Here is a 15,828-nt window from a genome sequence, read left to right on the forward strand (position 1 = left end):
TGTCTGTTTCCCTACCCTCGCTCTCCCCAGCCCCCGCCTCCATTTGTCTCCGCTCACTCTCTATCCATTTCTCTGCACGTTTCCATCTCCCGGTTAAATAATATTTTATTGGCAAGACAAATCAGCTAGACATTCACGGAAGAGAACAGGACGAGCTGCCAGCCCTCCAGCCCTCGACCCTGTTCAATATGCCCTGTTCAGTGACGAGGGAAGGCACATGCTGAGGTGCCATTTCTGACAGGGTGGAAATAAGCCGTTCTGCAGGCCTGTGCGCGTTTCCCTCAGGGGAAAGAGTCCGAGTTTTTGTGCCGCGCTATGTTGCCGTTTGTGGGAGACGTTCGCTTGCTGTGGAGCACGATGCCATGGTGTAAATCTACATGATGTCACCCCGTCCTTCCGAATCCCCCCCCTCACCAGTTTCTCACAACTCAGGGATAGTCGTAGAAATTGAGTTCAAGGGGTACCCCAGCCTGTCCCAGCCTCCCCCTGCAGGAGCCTGCGCTACGCCCCAGGCTCCATACGATTTTTTTGCTACTCGCAATCACTCACCCTCACTCACCCTCACTCACCCTCACCCACCCTCACCCTCACTCACCCTCAACGCCTCACCCTCACTCACTCTCAACCCCTCACTCACCCTCAACACCTCACCCTCACTCACCCTCAACCGTTCACCCTCAACCCCTCACTCACCCTCACTCTCACTCACCCTCACTTACCCTCAACCCCTCTGCCTCACCCTCACTCACCCTCACTTACCCTCAACCCCTCAGCCTCACCCTCACTCACCCTCAACCCCTCACCCTCACTCACCCTCAACCCCTCACACTCACTCACCCTCACCCTCACTCACCCTCAACTCCTCACCCTCACTCACCCTCAACACCTCACCCTCACTCACCCTCACTCACTCACTCACCCTCACTCACCCCCACCCTCACTCACCCTCACTCACCCTCAACACCTCACCCTCACTCACCCTCAACCCCTCACCCTCAACCCCTTACCCTCAATCACCCTCACCCTCACTCAGCCTCAACCCCTCACCCTCACTCACCCTCAACCCCTCATCCTCACTCACCCTCAACCCCTCACCCTCAACCCCTCACCCTCACTCACCATCACCCTCACTCACCCTCACCCACACTCACCCTCACCCTCACTCACCCTCAACGCCTCACCCTCACTCACTCTCAACCCCTCACCCTCACTCACCCTCAACACCTCACCCTCACCCACCCTCAACCGTTCACCCTCAACCCCTCACTCACCCTCACTCTCACTCACCCTCACTTACCCTCAACCCCTCAGCCTCACCTTCACTCACCCTCACTTACCCTCAACCCCTCAGCCTCACCCTCACTCACCCTCACTCACCCTCAACCCCTCACTCATCCTCACCCTCACTCACCCACAACCCCTCACACTCACTCACCCTCAACTCCTCACCCTCACTCACCCTCAACCCCTCACCCTCACTCACCCTCACTCACCCTCAACTCCTCACCCTCACTCACCCTCACTCACCCCCACCCTCACTCACACTCACTCACCCTCACCCTCACTCACCCACACTCACCCTCACTCACCCTCAACACCTCACCCTCACTCACCCTCAACCCCTCACCCTCAATCAGCCTCAACCCCTTACCCTCAATCACCCTCACCCTCACTCAGCCTCAACCCCTCACCCTCACTCACCCTCAACCCCTCATCCTCACTCACCCTCAACCCCTCACCCTCACTCACCCTCAACCCCTAACCCTCACTCACCCTCACTCAGCCTCACCCTCACTCACCCTCACCCACACTCACCCTCAACGCCTCACCCTCACTCACTCTCAACCCCTCACCCTCACTCACCCTCAACACCTCACCCTCACCCTCAACCGTTCACCCTCAACCCCTCACTCACCCTCACTCTCACTTACCCTCAACCCCTCAGCCTCACCTTCACTCACCCTCACTTACCCTCAACCCCTCAGCCTCACCCTCACTCACCCTCACCCTCACTCACCCTCAACCCCTCACCCATCCTCACCCTCACTCACCCACAACCCCTCACCCTCACTCACCCTCAACTCCTCACCCTCACTCACCCTCAACACCTCAGCCTCACCCTCACTCACCCTCAACGCCTCACCCTCAACACCTCACCCTCACCCTCACTCACCCTCAACCCCTCACCCTCAACACCTCACCCTCATCCCCTCACCCTCACTCACCCTCACAACACATATTGTGTTACAATAGGTGTCACATTTGCGGAAGATAAAACTATCTAGAGATGTAGCATAACGACCAGAGCTGCCATATAAGTCACGTAAATACTAAACATGTTGCATTCCAAATGCTATAGGTGTCACATTTGCAAAAGTTATAACTATTGGCATTGTAAATGACAAAGCCATCAATATAGCAATTTTAACATCGCAAAAAAAAATGTATGTCATTTACAAGACCAATAACTACAACTTTTCTAATGCGATACTTATTGCATTCCAACACCACTCATCCACGCAACGCCACTCACACACGCAACGCCACTCACACACGCAACGCCACTCACACACGCTACGCCACTCACATACGCAACGCCACTCACACACGCAACGCCACTCACACACGCAACGCCACTCACACACGCCACGCCACTCACACACGCCACTCATCCACGCAACGCCACTCATCCACGCAACGCTACTCATCCACGCAACGCCACTCTTCCATTTGCAAAAAGAAAAATGTCTAACTATTCTATTGCGAGACCTATTGCATTTCCAATGCTTGTTTTGGTTATTTTTATTGGCTGCTGAGCATTTCATTAAAGAAATGAGAAAGCATAATCGGAGCCTCCTGTCCTGACATAGAATTACTTCTACAATGGAACAATGGCGCCGCCGCATCAGGCGGGCCCCATGCAGGACCAGCCTGTAACAACTCCGGACTCCCAGGCCTGCACCTGTGAAACCAATGCCACCACCCCTGGGTGATTTATGGTCATGTGCCACACACTGGTAGTGACAGTACTACTGCCGTGTTAAAAACGATTAAAGACATATTTACAAAGTTCTACTCAATAATCAGGTTCGAAGGCTCTACTTAATAATTAGGTCCAGGACTTGACAGAATGTTCTAACGTGAACAGAGGACCGAACCGATATTTTTCTCTGGGAAAGTTGGAAACCCTAGCAGAAAAGAGCCGGACCTGGAATTGAAAAACTAAAAGAAATACCAAAGGCACAAGCCATACTTGTTCATGTAAACATAGCAGCCATCTTTGAACTAGTATGATTCGGGACTAAAGCAAAACGTAAATTATTAAACGGACATGATTGTTTCTTTATTGAAGTCTGGAGGCTTTTAAAATTGTTAGTGCTCACCAACTGGCAATGAAACAAAACTGAAAGAGTACAAGATTTCAGAAAAAAAGAGACGAATAAATACTTGAACGTAAACATTATATGCATTGCGCATCTTGTTCATGCACTGTATCTAACTAGATAAGCATTTTAAGCAGAAAACACTCAATCTGTACTCCCTCAACGGCGAGTCCTTTTCTGCCACCCTCGAGTCTCCGAAGTCTTAACGAACAGGAGTATAACATGGCTGTACTTTTACGTCATCAGCCAAAAGGCGTTTTATCGCACCCACTGGGGAAAATGAAACCGACTGCGTCCTTTTAATTACGACCCTTAATAGTAATCCTCGGCCCACTCTGAAGACCTTATTCAGTTTTAAAATGAAATACTGGCAAATTCTGAAACAGCCGTGTCCTCTTTCTATGTGACTGAAACGAGTTAGGAGTAGGACCCAAACACTGAAGAAAGCATGGCACATTGCGTGCCTCTGTCTTATCACAATAAACCCCGCCCTCACGAGGACACCACGCGGGGCAAGCAAGATGGATGCGCTTGTAACGCACGTTGAACCTTGGAATCGGGTGGAGGTTCCGAAACCCGCGATCCACTGCATAGTGACCGTTCCTTTCAGTGACGTCACAGGTACGGCGAGCTAGACTAACAGACTGACATTTCACGTCACGTGCAAGAGTACTGTGTGCTTTGCAGGCTTTCAATTTTTTAGGAATTCTAAATATCATAATTAAATGATCACTGGAAGTGACAGACCACCACTTTTAACTTTATTTGGTTGATGTGAAATGAGGGGACACGTTTGCCAGGCATATGGCTGCAAACGTCCCAAGAATGACTAAGGTTAAAATATAGCCTGTGTTTTGTCTTTTGATACCCATATTATAGAGATGAGAGTGCAGAAATTAAACATTCAGTAATGAAAGTTCGATGTGAGAGATTTGTCAGCGCGCAAATTTGTCTCAAATTCTATCCCATAGGGCTTGCCAACGTATAGGACTGGGAACGGTGTTGTCCCGATACAAACTTTGTTCTCAGCTTTTACACCAGTTGGGAGCAACCTAGAAGAAACATTTTACCACAAAATGCATTCGAGGATTCTCTTAGGATAGTAATACATTGAGATTCAGTCATTCTCACAGCTTTAGCTGAGCAATTGAACAGATACATTGTTTTAGCAAGAGCCCAGAATTGTTGGAAACTCTGATGTGCATCCATGGCTGATCACGGATAGTGATGTGTTATTTGGTACTGTGAATGGGAAGGTTTATGGACTAAGAAGGATAAGTAGGCGCTAGCCGTGGAATTAAGGAAATTGGTTGAAACCCTACCGTCGTCAGATTTGATACCAGATGATCTGTAGGAGGGCACATGGGAAACCTTGCAAGGGTAACTCCAACTATGGCAGGTAGCCTTTCATAAACATTTTCAAACAAGTCGCTTATCTTAAATAGATTGATTCTATAAGCTTATTAATCATCTACAAAGAAGGCAATATACCTTTTACTCATAAGAGCGTAAAAAGTGTATTTCTTGTTTGAAAAGAAGAAGAACTAGGTGGTGAGAATTAAAAAAAGATCAATCTCTGATAACAACTAGGGAAGAATAACAGAAGCGGTGAAGTGTAAAAATCATTAAAGTCTTATGGAAAATTATTGGGGAGAATAGTGGCTATCTCTAAACTAAGATGAATATTATCATCAGCATGGATTGGCGAAAATATATATATATAACTTCCTAGTACCCTTGAATATAGTTATATATTACCACATGGGCTGCTTGTGTTTTCAGTTCCGACTCCATCCTCTGTGCAATATATAAATGAGTTGAGTTTGCAAAGGAGATCAATACCTAGGAGGTTTATAGGACTCTGTGCACTCTCAGAGTCGAAAAATCAACAGCTAGTAGTCCAAATAGGGGCAAAAAGTGGGTAGGGAAACCTGCATAAAGCCTGTTTCCTCGCAGTGCAGCCCTAGGTGCCACGCCAGGTTCTCACTGAACTGGAATAGAAACAACTGAACACCGGTTTCGCCCAGGCTAAGGCTCTTCAGTCGGATGTAGTTTGTTCCCAGTGGCACAGTGAGCACGGGACCCACATCTGGGCATACTTGTTTGCACGTAGGGTGCCGCTCTGAAGTATACAAAAAAGTGATGGCTGGAATGCTTGAATTAATCTCAACCACTTGTAATTACTCATGGCTGCCTCCCGGTCCATTGTTATTTTGCACACCATGCCACCTCACTTTGGACCCAGTCATATGCAAGCCAATCTTCACCCTGCTCCAGTAGGAGCAGTACAGCCCAAACTGCTAGGCCAGGTCCTCCTTGAACCAGACAGTAACACATGCAACCCAAGAACGTTTTTCGCCCTAGTTAGGGTTACTCAGTTGGTTGTCGCTTGGTTCTAGTGGCACAGTGAGCATGGGATCCACGTTTGGCCATTCCCTTAGTGTGATACACTGAAGTATACAAAATAATGATGGATGGAGTGCTTAAATTAATCTCTGCCACCTGCAATTACTCAGAGCTAATCTGAGGTGGAATGGTGGGCAAACAAACAATGGATTGGAATTCAGTCCAGAGCAACTAACAGTGGCTGAGATTAATTCAGCTATTCTATTCATCACTTTTTTTGTTAACTTCGGTGCGGCCCGCCACTCCCCCAGGCCCATAAATGCCTTCATGTACCAAGGCCTGAGTTTTTATGCAAAGTGTGTAATACAGGAAATAAAAACAACTTTAAAGTCTGCTCTTTAGTCATACTCTGTAAATAATATACATGTTCTTGTGCTTTTAACGACAGATTGGGAGGGGTGGGGAGCAACACAGAGTCCAAGGGTGGGTATTTGATGGGGGAAATCACACACGAAAGAGCTAGAAAACCCATGCACTTTTATATAGTGCTAAATGAAAAAGGTTGTTCTGTAAATTTGAACACTGGAGGGTACGAGTCAGCCATTCAAAATGATGGGACAAAGGCTATGCTCCAGAAAAAGGACAAACACAAGAGGAAGGCAATTCACTATATAAGGCGTAAGTAAATGAGATTGACAATAAAATAAATTATTGAAAAGCAGGGGGCGCCTCGGTGTCCACTGTAAGATTTTGGTTTGGTTCGCAAGAGGCTTTCAGCTACAGGCCACTAAAAGCTGTGTGGTAGGCGAGACTTTAAAACGGTCTCTGTTTCTGATTTTGTCAGCAGTTGTAATTCTCTGGAAGCAGTACATGATAAATATGCAAAACAGGCAATTTCCTTTGAAATGCAGATATTATTGGGACATAGCATGAAACCTGTCCTCCAGTGCAGATCCTTCGACAAAGCACAATAAATTGAGCACTGACCATCTCATCAGAACCCTGGGGTGCCTTTTTGACTCAGAACGATCATCAGCCGACAGAGGGAACTTAAAGCCCTCTGTGCCAGCGCTAAGACTATCTTTCCGCTTGCTTAGTTCTGTTAATTGCAAGTGTAGGCCTCACAGTGGTTTAGGACCCATTTCAGTTGAAATCTATGAAATGCACTAGCATCGCCTCTAGGTAGTTGCGGTCATGGGTTGCTTACAGTGAAACCATTCTTTAATACACTGATTTGTAAGAAAAAAGCCAGGACTAGTAAAGTGGTTTCTATGAAGCTAGGTGGGGAAAACCAAACTGTGTTCCATGCCGGTATGTGACTGAAGAAGAGTAGTGTCCCGTCAGTAATTCAGGGGTGCTGGAGGCGTAGTGTTAGCAGAGGATTCCATGTCATCGGTTCACAACTTTGCCAGTCCTAGATCCTTTGTTAAAACATTGTTTGCCAGTGTGTTAATCCAGTTTGACTGTAACAGGACTATGACTCCCTGAATGCAATGATTTGTGAAGTGCAAGTTTAAGGCTGGAAAATGCTGGCCTGTTGAAATGGAGTCATCTGGTAGTCCAGCACTTCTTTGAATGGCAGCACCTGCGGCAAACAGATGAGCTGAGCGTTGTAATGGAAGTGTCTGCATATTTGTCGAGATAACGCTCCAGTAATATGGACACAATGAAGAATTTTGAACCGATCTGCTCCACAGGATGAAGGACTTGGGCGAGCAGTGCCTTTTCTTTCACGAAGCGTAGCTTGAAATCCGCTCCTCAGAAAATTAGTTGGGTTGAGCTACTGGTCGCAGATTCCCACACTCTTGTCCTCAGCCTTTGAAGAGGCGGAGAATGGCAAGTGTCGAAAGAAACCAAGATCATTCACACTCCTGTAAGGCAGTCAGAAGGAGACACATGATGGATCAGCACTGGTAGGGCTACTGTCCCCTTTGGGTAAGATGGGAGCACAAGTGAGGCATGTCTCCACATCCATAGGTGTAGGTTCTGTTAAATACCTTTCACTTAGCCAGGTGTTTATTGAACTCCCACAGAGAAACCTTGGATAGGATGGTCAACAGTTTCTATTTCTGTTGGATTCTCCTGTCTTTGAAATATCCATCGGTTATTCCGCAGTGAGCCAAATTAAAATGCCAACTGTCCCCTGCTCTGCTCTTGATGCAACAGCGCAATCTAATTGACTTGTGAAGGTCTCTGAAAAGAACAGTTAATCTGTTCAGAGCATCCCAGTAATAAGGAAGATGTAACACATAGGCGTGGTCTGGAAAGGCTCAAGTGGCCAAGCAGGATATCAGAGCATGGCACTGAACAAGAGGAGGTTTCCAGAGGTGAGCCAGTATTTGGTGTATCACTGTAGGTAGGGATTTCCTTCTGGGAAAAACTCACATATGCTTTTCAAATCGCAGCTCGTGCTTAAACCTGTGCTGTGTATTACTGCTGCAAAAGTGATTGTTTCCATTAGTAAAAAGCATTCTGATAATTCCTCCTTCTGCCAAATAAGAGTCCTGACATTAAACATTAGGTTAATCTTTATGTAATTGTGACCTTTATCGTGAAAACATATTTGTATACTATAGTAAAACACTGTGTTGTGAGGCTTTATATTGGTACAAAATACCAAATATTGTACACACAGCCTCCTACGGTATAGATCAGTGTCTGAACTTCAGTGCAGTATTACAGATTGTTTACCCGACTGTTTTGTTATGTGACGTGCAAACCTATAAATGGTTCATTGATGAAGCTGGCTGTCATAGAAAACGGTTGTACTCGATACTAGTGTTTTACTCAGTCTGAATATCAAGTCACAAAGGATAGAACTTGATTCTTGAATGTATAAATCCAAATTACCTTAATGCTTGGCCATTTTCATCAGTTATAAGGCCTCACCTACACATTGTAGGCCCTGTGCAGCAAGAAGTATTGTTTAACCACAAGCGCGCTAGCGGTTTTCCCGCTGTGTGCTGACTTTTGCCGAAAACCGCGTTACATGACGAGCTCAGCTCGTCATGAGCGTACGACAGGCGTAACTCATGACGAGCTGAGCTCGTCATGAGCGTAGAAGGGGTTAAAGTTCAGAAGGGCTAACAACCTGCCACAACATACCATTAGTTGTTTTCGTTGTCTATTCTATGGGCAATCTTTCAAATTGCTTAGCTCACCAAGGCTTCTCTTCCTTTCTTGTGCCAGCTCCTTCATGAAGCATGGACCAAGTGCATGTGTTCTTGCTCGTCTTTGTTCTTCAGTGTCTTTTTGCAAAGCGCTATTTTTTGTATTTTATAAATGTTTCAGTATTATTCCTGGATGTGCAATGTGGTTTCCTACTTTTAACACAGGCATACGTTTTCTCAACAATATTGCTTTTACCCTTTCTGCCATCTCTATTGACGCTTTAGTTACTTACACCCACAACTGTATTACTCTATATTACTCCACTCTACGCCACTAAACTTTAAGCTACTCTATGCCACGCCACTTGCCATTCCACTCGGTCACTCTACATCACTCTCGTCCAGCCACTCTTCTCTGATCTAGCTACTCTGCACCTCTCCACTCAGCGCCACTCTCCTCCAGCCACTCCTCTGTATTCTATGCTACTCTGCACCTCTCCATTCTTCGCCACTCCACTCTGTGCCATTCTACTCTGCACCACTCCACTCTGCGCCACTCTTCTTAAGAGTGGCACTCTACTGTACGCCAGTAACGTTTAGCCATGCTAAACTGGAGCCACGCTGCTGTACAACATGGCTAAAAGACATTGGCAAAGCCAATATTTTTCACATAGGCGAGACCTAAATGCTTTACTCATCTTGCTTACCTGTTTGGTTGCGAAAGGCCTACTGTGGGCTTATCAAAATCTTACAGTCCCTCTTTTTTGTCTGTTTGCTTTCTACTCTTTCTACTCTTTTTAACTGTGTTATGTTACTCTGAATTAATTCTCCTTACCTAAAGCGCCGGGACACTCTTTTTGAGTAACCGTTGCGCTATACAAAAGTATAAATAACATAGTATAAGTATAAATAACATAACATAACATAACAGTGTGCCTACAGCCAAGTCATCGCTTGCTGTTGGTCGGCTTTATTGCCACTCTCATTTCATTGTTTCCTATTCGTCTTCCTCCTCTTGTGTTTATCCCTCTCTGGGAGCATATCCTCTTTACCATTCTTCTCATTGGCTAACTTGTTTCATTCCACTGCTCACTTTTAGGGAACTACTTTTATTTTATTTTTTTGGGTCTAGCACTCCATAAAAGTGCTTGCGTTTTACAGCTGTCTCCCTTGTGTGCTTCTCCGCTCTGTGTTGCTCTCTATCCCATGCTGCTTGCCCTCTCTTGTACTTCCTTGTACTTGCTACCTGCCAGGTGTTGCTCTCTGTTGCATGAGCTCCTCCCATCACCTCTGTGTTGCTCTCTCCCGTGTTTGCTGCTCTTCCCCTCCACCCCCCTCCGGCTGTATTTGTATTTTATTTCCCACCACCCGCTTCTCCGTTGAGCCCAGTCCACCCCCCCCCCCACCTGATGACTTTTTCCCCCCTATTTTATTTTGGAGAAGCAGGCAGTACTTTGTTGCCAGCCACTCTATCTCAAAAACACCCTTTCGGGCTACTCAAATTTAATTTGAATACATTTACTGAGCTATCTCTGTTCAGTAAATAAAAAAATGGTGTCCCTGTCCTATCATTGACATGTGCATCCATAGTGGCTCTTGTCATGCTTATAATATGACAGGACTGGATCATCATGCTTTTTTAGGTCTCGCCTATTCTATCCTGTAGGGATTGAATAGGAGAGATTATAGTAAGTGGTCCGAAAAGGCTACCTAGTTGCGAACGCGTACAGTTTATGTGAGCCAGGCGCGTGCACATCATGGCCAGCCACATCCCACACCATGCCTTGGCATCAGACTTCAAAGGAATCCGCTCCCAAGCTGCTCCCACATCCTCCTTCAGCCTCACCCCTGGGCCCAGACCTCCTCCACCACTCCAGTCACTACATCGCACCTCTGCCCCTCTCCCTAGCCAGCTCTCCCCCCCCCTCAGTCTTACCACCCGCCCCCATGCCCTGTACTTCCATCACCGCTGCAGTCATAGGCATCTGCCCCGCGCTCTCCATTTCTGGAAACCCTTCCCTCCAGCTCCGCTTTTCTACATTCTTGCCACCCGAGCCGGAAATCTATCGCCGTCTTCTCCCCTAACCCTCAAATCGCTCCCCATGGCACTCTCTCGCCCCTTCTCTAACCACAGGCTACGAGACCTTTACAAATTGGCTGCCGTAATGCACAAAACGTAAGATAGCGTGACATTACGTAAAGTAGCAGAACATACCATATCATAGCGTAATGTAGTGCACCGCAACATAGCATACCAAACACAGCATAGAGTGACGACACAGCACACCACAACACACCAAAGCACAGCATAGCGTAGCGTAACATAAAACCTAACTTTTACAACGTCTTAGTTGTCCGTCCTTCAATTCCTATTTATCTCCTTCAAATTCAGTCCTTTCTCACCCTCCTATGCTGCCCGTTGCCAGGCGGTGCTTCTTTCAAAGCCCCCCCCCCCCCCAGCTGATTATCGGGTTTGGAATCTGCAGTCTATAAAAACCTCAGTTGTCTCTTCTCCACGCCCCTCCTTGTGGCCCCGGGGACGATGGGTCCTAGACTCTGAGAGATTAGACCGCCCCCCCCCCCCCCCCAACGCCCCCGGCACCTCCATAAACACAATTTTGCTACCTCTTGTTTCTGGGGCGCTGCCTCAGCACATGTGCCATTCGTACAACAGGGTACCTCTTGTAGCAGGTTTGGGGGTTGCGAGTCTACCCCCCCCCCGTGCCTTTTAAACTAACGCAGCCCTCACAGAGAGTTCCGCGTCCTGCAGATGGAGATTGCTGTGCCTTGCTGCGCACCCAGCAAACGCGAATCTCCGTTTTCTCCTCACCTTCACTTCAACCCCCTCCTTGGTGCCCCTTTGTTGTTCGCTGTCTCCCTCGCCCGAGCACGCTTTTCTCTCTCGCTTTCCCGACAACTCTGTGGTTGTGTTCTTTCTATGCCCTTTCAATATTCTGCTTGCATTATTTCCCATTTTTCAATCCATCGCCATTCCCTTCTTTTCTTTTTCCCTCTCTAACCGTGTCTCCGCTTTCTCTTCCGATGCCCTTCCTCTTTCACTCCATCTCGTGCTCAGCATTCTGTTCTTTTTCTTCTTTCTCTCTCCATAACTTCCCCTCGCATCACCCCTTCTCTACTTCTCTCAATTCACGCATTTCATGTTCTGCTTTCTCTTCCTTTCACGGTTATCGTCCATCTCTTTCTCTCCTCGCCTTTATCTTCATATTACTTTCCCTCACACTCGTCCCATTCTTTGCATTTTATTGACTCTACCTTATATTAAAGTTAATCCCCACTTTCCCGTGTCTTAGCCCCTCTTATCCCTTTCACTCTTCTCTCGCCAGTTTCACCTATTCTTTTCTTTTACCCATCTCTTCCCTTCCCTTTTGACTTTCTTTCCCTCTCTTTTGCCTTTTCCCTTTTTGTGAATTTCCCTATTCTCTTCATATCATCATTTCCTGTCCTGTCTTCGTCTCTCTTCATTTTTATCCCTATATCATTATCCTGCACTTTTTTCCACTTTCACATTTCTCTATCACATTTGACTGAATTTAACCACTTCTTTTCTTTTCGACATCTGTCTTTTCACACTTCCTCGTTCTTTTCCATTCACTTTTCCTTTAGTCTCTTTCCTATTTTGTAATTTATTCCTCTCTCTCTTCCTCTGATTCCCCCTTCACATCTCTAACTTCGCTGTACTTTCTGACATTCTCTTGCAGCACTTTCCTCCTTGTCTCATTTTGAGACCTTTTCGCCTTGCTTCCCTTTTCAGCTCCTACTTATCCCCCTATCTCTTCCTTCTGCTCTCGGTGTCTTGTCTTCCGCGCTACATTCTCCGGTTACCCCTCTGTGACTCACTTCTCTTCCCTTCCCTTATATTTTCGTATTTTACCTGCCCTTTTCATTTTCTTATTTCTCGTGACTTCAAATCTACCCTTACTGTCATTTATCATTTTGTTCCGCTTTCTTTCTCTTTTGGTCTTGCTGAGATAACGCGCATGCGTTCTCCGCGAGTTGTGAAAGGGCATTCAAAAATGCTACCAAGCAGGCGGATTGCCTGAAGTGCATGTGTGAAGGCGCATGCACATCGAACGGCAGCCTGTGAGCCTCTCTCCACACTCACACTAATCTTCTGGCCCAGTTTTTCGACCATAAAATCCAAAACATCATAGCCGGCCTCCCCAAGCCCCGACAGAGACTGATCTCAGGGGAGATTTGCTTGGCTGCCGACAGAGCTATGCTGGACAATTTTGTCCCGATTACCAGGGAAGCTTTTTGTAAAGAGCTGGCCGCGCAAAAAAGTGGTTCACCGATGGACCCCATGCCTGTACATCCTAAAGCATTTTACGGATGTTATAGCAGGACCGGCAGTAGATTTACTTAACGCTTCCTTCGCCTCTGGCCAGGTCCCCCCCCAGTTGGAAGCGGGCCATAGTAAAAGCCCTGCTGAAAAAAGCTGGGCTTGACCCCGCCGATTTCTCCTACTTTCGGCCAATTTCCTTACTGCCAGGGATGGGAAAAATCGCAGAGAAATGGGTCAACCGGCAGCTCTCGTCCTTCTTGGAAACCAACGAGCTGTTGCGGCACTCCCAAACTGGCTTTCGGCCCGGTCAGGGTACTGACTCGGCGCTGATTGCTATGGTAGAAGAGGGCAGGTGCATCTTAGATTCAGGAGGATCAGCAGCTCTGGTCCTCCTGGATCTGAGTGCCGCATTTGACACGGTGGATCACAAGATCTTGATCCACCGGCTGGAAGAGCTGGGAGTAAGAGAGTTGGCGCTCACCTGGCTGACGTCATTCTTGAGTGAGCGAACATATCAAGTGTGCGAGGGCAATAGAAGATCAGTGCCCACCCCCACTTCAGTGTGGTGTCCCGCAGGGCTCATCGCTGAGCCCTACGCTTTTTAACGTCTATATGGCCCCACTGGAGGGGGAGGTCGCACCCTTTGGAGTGAAACTCGCAACGTATGCGGATGACACCCAATTGATTGTTTCGCTATCGCTCGCAGAGAGCCACGGAGAAAAGTTTGCCGCCTGCCTTACCAACATCATGGCATGGATGGCAGACTCGAGACTCAAGCTTAATGGCTATAAAACAGAGGTGATGCTTCTGGGAAATCTCTGTACCTCCCTCCCCAAATGTATGTGGCCTTCTTGTCTAGGGGACCCCCCGACCCCGAAAGAATCCATAAAAAGTCTTGGGGTCTGGTTAGAACCGGAGCTGTCAATGCACACTCAGGCGAAAAAAACTGCAGGGAGCTGTTACGGTCTGCTCCGTTTAATACGGAAAGCCATGCCCCTTCTCCCCCCAGACTCCAGAAAATTACTAGTACAGGGCCTTATTCTGTCAAGACTAGATTATAACAACGCCCTCTTCTTGGCAGCGCCAGAGTACACTCTGAACGTGCTCCAGAGGGCACAGAATGCAGCCGCCAGACTGCTGACGAATACAGCCAGAAGAGCATCAGCTAAACCGGCCTTGAAAGCGCTTCATTGGCTGCCCATAAGAGCGAGAGTGAAATTCAAAGCGCTCTGTACCGTGTTCAGAGTCCTCCAAGGGACAGGTCCTCCGATCCTAAAAGACCTGATCCGCCCCTACAAATCATCAAGAACGCTCCGCTCTGGCGAGGAGAACCTGGTGGTAATCCCGAGAGCAAAAAGAGCAAGGACTGGGGGACGTCGTTTTTCAATAAATGCTGGCCAGCTGTGGAACTCCCTCCCAACAGCAATGAGGAAAGAACCCAGCTTGGCCAGATTTCGAAAAACTCTGAAAACTTTTCTTTTCCCCCATAACGACTAACATCTCAGGGTGTTGATCAGAGGAGTTCTGTCTGAGTGTACATTTAGCGCTGGGACGCTCAAGGGCAGCCATGCACTTTAGAAATCCATTTTCATTTCATTCAAAAGGAATTCTCACACTTCAAAGGAATTCGCTCCCCCGCCCCCCTCCGCGCAATGCCAAGAGCTTGTTGTTTACACACAACACCCCAGCTGCTTTTGATCGGGAATAAACGTAAAATCTGTAGTGTGAGCGAACAGGCCACTGATCTGTTTATACTTTGTTGCAAGCACATACTTTAAGACGTTTTCAATGTATGGTTATGTGAAGATATATTCTAACGTTTTCTCGGTGAATTAAGGAAGTGTAATGAATAAGTCATCTTAACTCTCTCTACACCTTCCTCTCTCTACACCCTTCTCTCTCTACACCTTCCTCTCTCTAGACCCTTCTCTCTCTACACCCTCCTCTCTCTACACCCCCCTCTCTACACCCCCTCTCTACCTCTCTCTACACCTCCATCTATCCATCGCCCTCTCTCTATCCATCGCCCTCTCTCTATCCATCGCCCTCTCTCTATCCATCGCCCTCGCTCTATCGCCCTCGCTCTATCGCCCTCGCTCTATCGCCCTCGCTCTATCGCCCTCGCTCTATCGCCCTCGCTCTATCGCCCTCGCTCTATCGCCCTCGCTCTATCGCCCTCGCTCTATCGCCCTCGCTCTATCGCCCTCGCTCTATCGCCCTCGCTCTATCGCCCTCGCTCTATCGCCCTCGCTCTATCGCCCTCGCTCTATCGCCCTCGCTCTATCGCCCTCGCTCTATCGCCCTCGCTCTATCGCCCTCGCTCTATCGCCCTCGCTCTATCGCCCTCGCTCTATCGCCCTCGCTCTATCGCCCTCTCTCACTCACTCTATCTATCGCCCTCTCTCACTCACTCTATCTATCGCCCTCTCTCACTCACTCTATCTATCGCCCTCTCTCACTCACTCTATCTATCGCCCTCTCTCACTCACTCTATCGCAGCACCACAGCATCACCCAGCACCACAGCATCACTCAACGCCACCACAGCATCAATCTGTGCAACCATTCAACAACTGTTTCAAATATGTTCTCTCAATGTTTCAAGCTTTATTACAAATGTCACAAAAAGATGTTAATATTTCACTTCTGTTCTTTGATTTTCGTCACAATAAAATACACTGAACATA

General features: G+C 47.6%; 1 protein-coding gene across 2 annotated transcripts in view; it reads left to right on the top strand.

The window, feature by feature from the left end:
- The first annotated feature begins 3,794 nt into the window (after nt 1-3,794).
- The window catches only part of RMP64 (ribonuclease MRP subunit p64), a 165,578-nt gene continuing 153,544 nt past the window's right edge, over nt 3,795-15,828 (top strand). For both annotated transcript variants that reach the window (XM_078657506.1, XM_078657507.1), the window contains exon 1: nt 3,795-4,004. In XM_078657506.1, coding sequence (XP_078513632.1) covers nt 3,905-4,004 — 100 coding nt within the window. In that variant the 5' untranslated portion in view covers nt 3,795-3,904. The remainder of the gene's footprint in view (nt 4,005-15,828) is intronic.

Source organism: Lissotriton helveticus, chromosome 8 (assembly GCF_964261635.1).
Source record: "Lissotriton helveticus chromosome 8, aLisHel1.1, whole genome shotgun sequence".
NCBI lineage: Eukaryota > Metazoa > Chordata > Amphibia > Caudata > Salamandridae > Lissotriton > Lissotriton helveticus.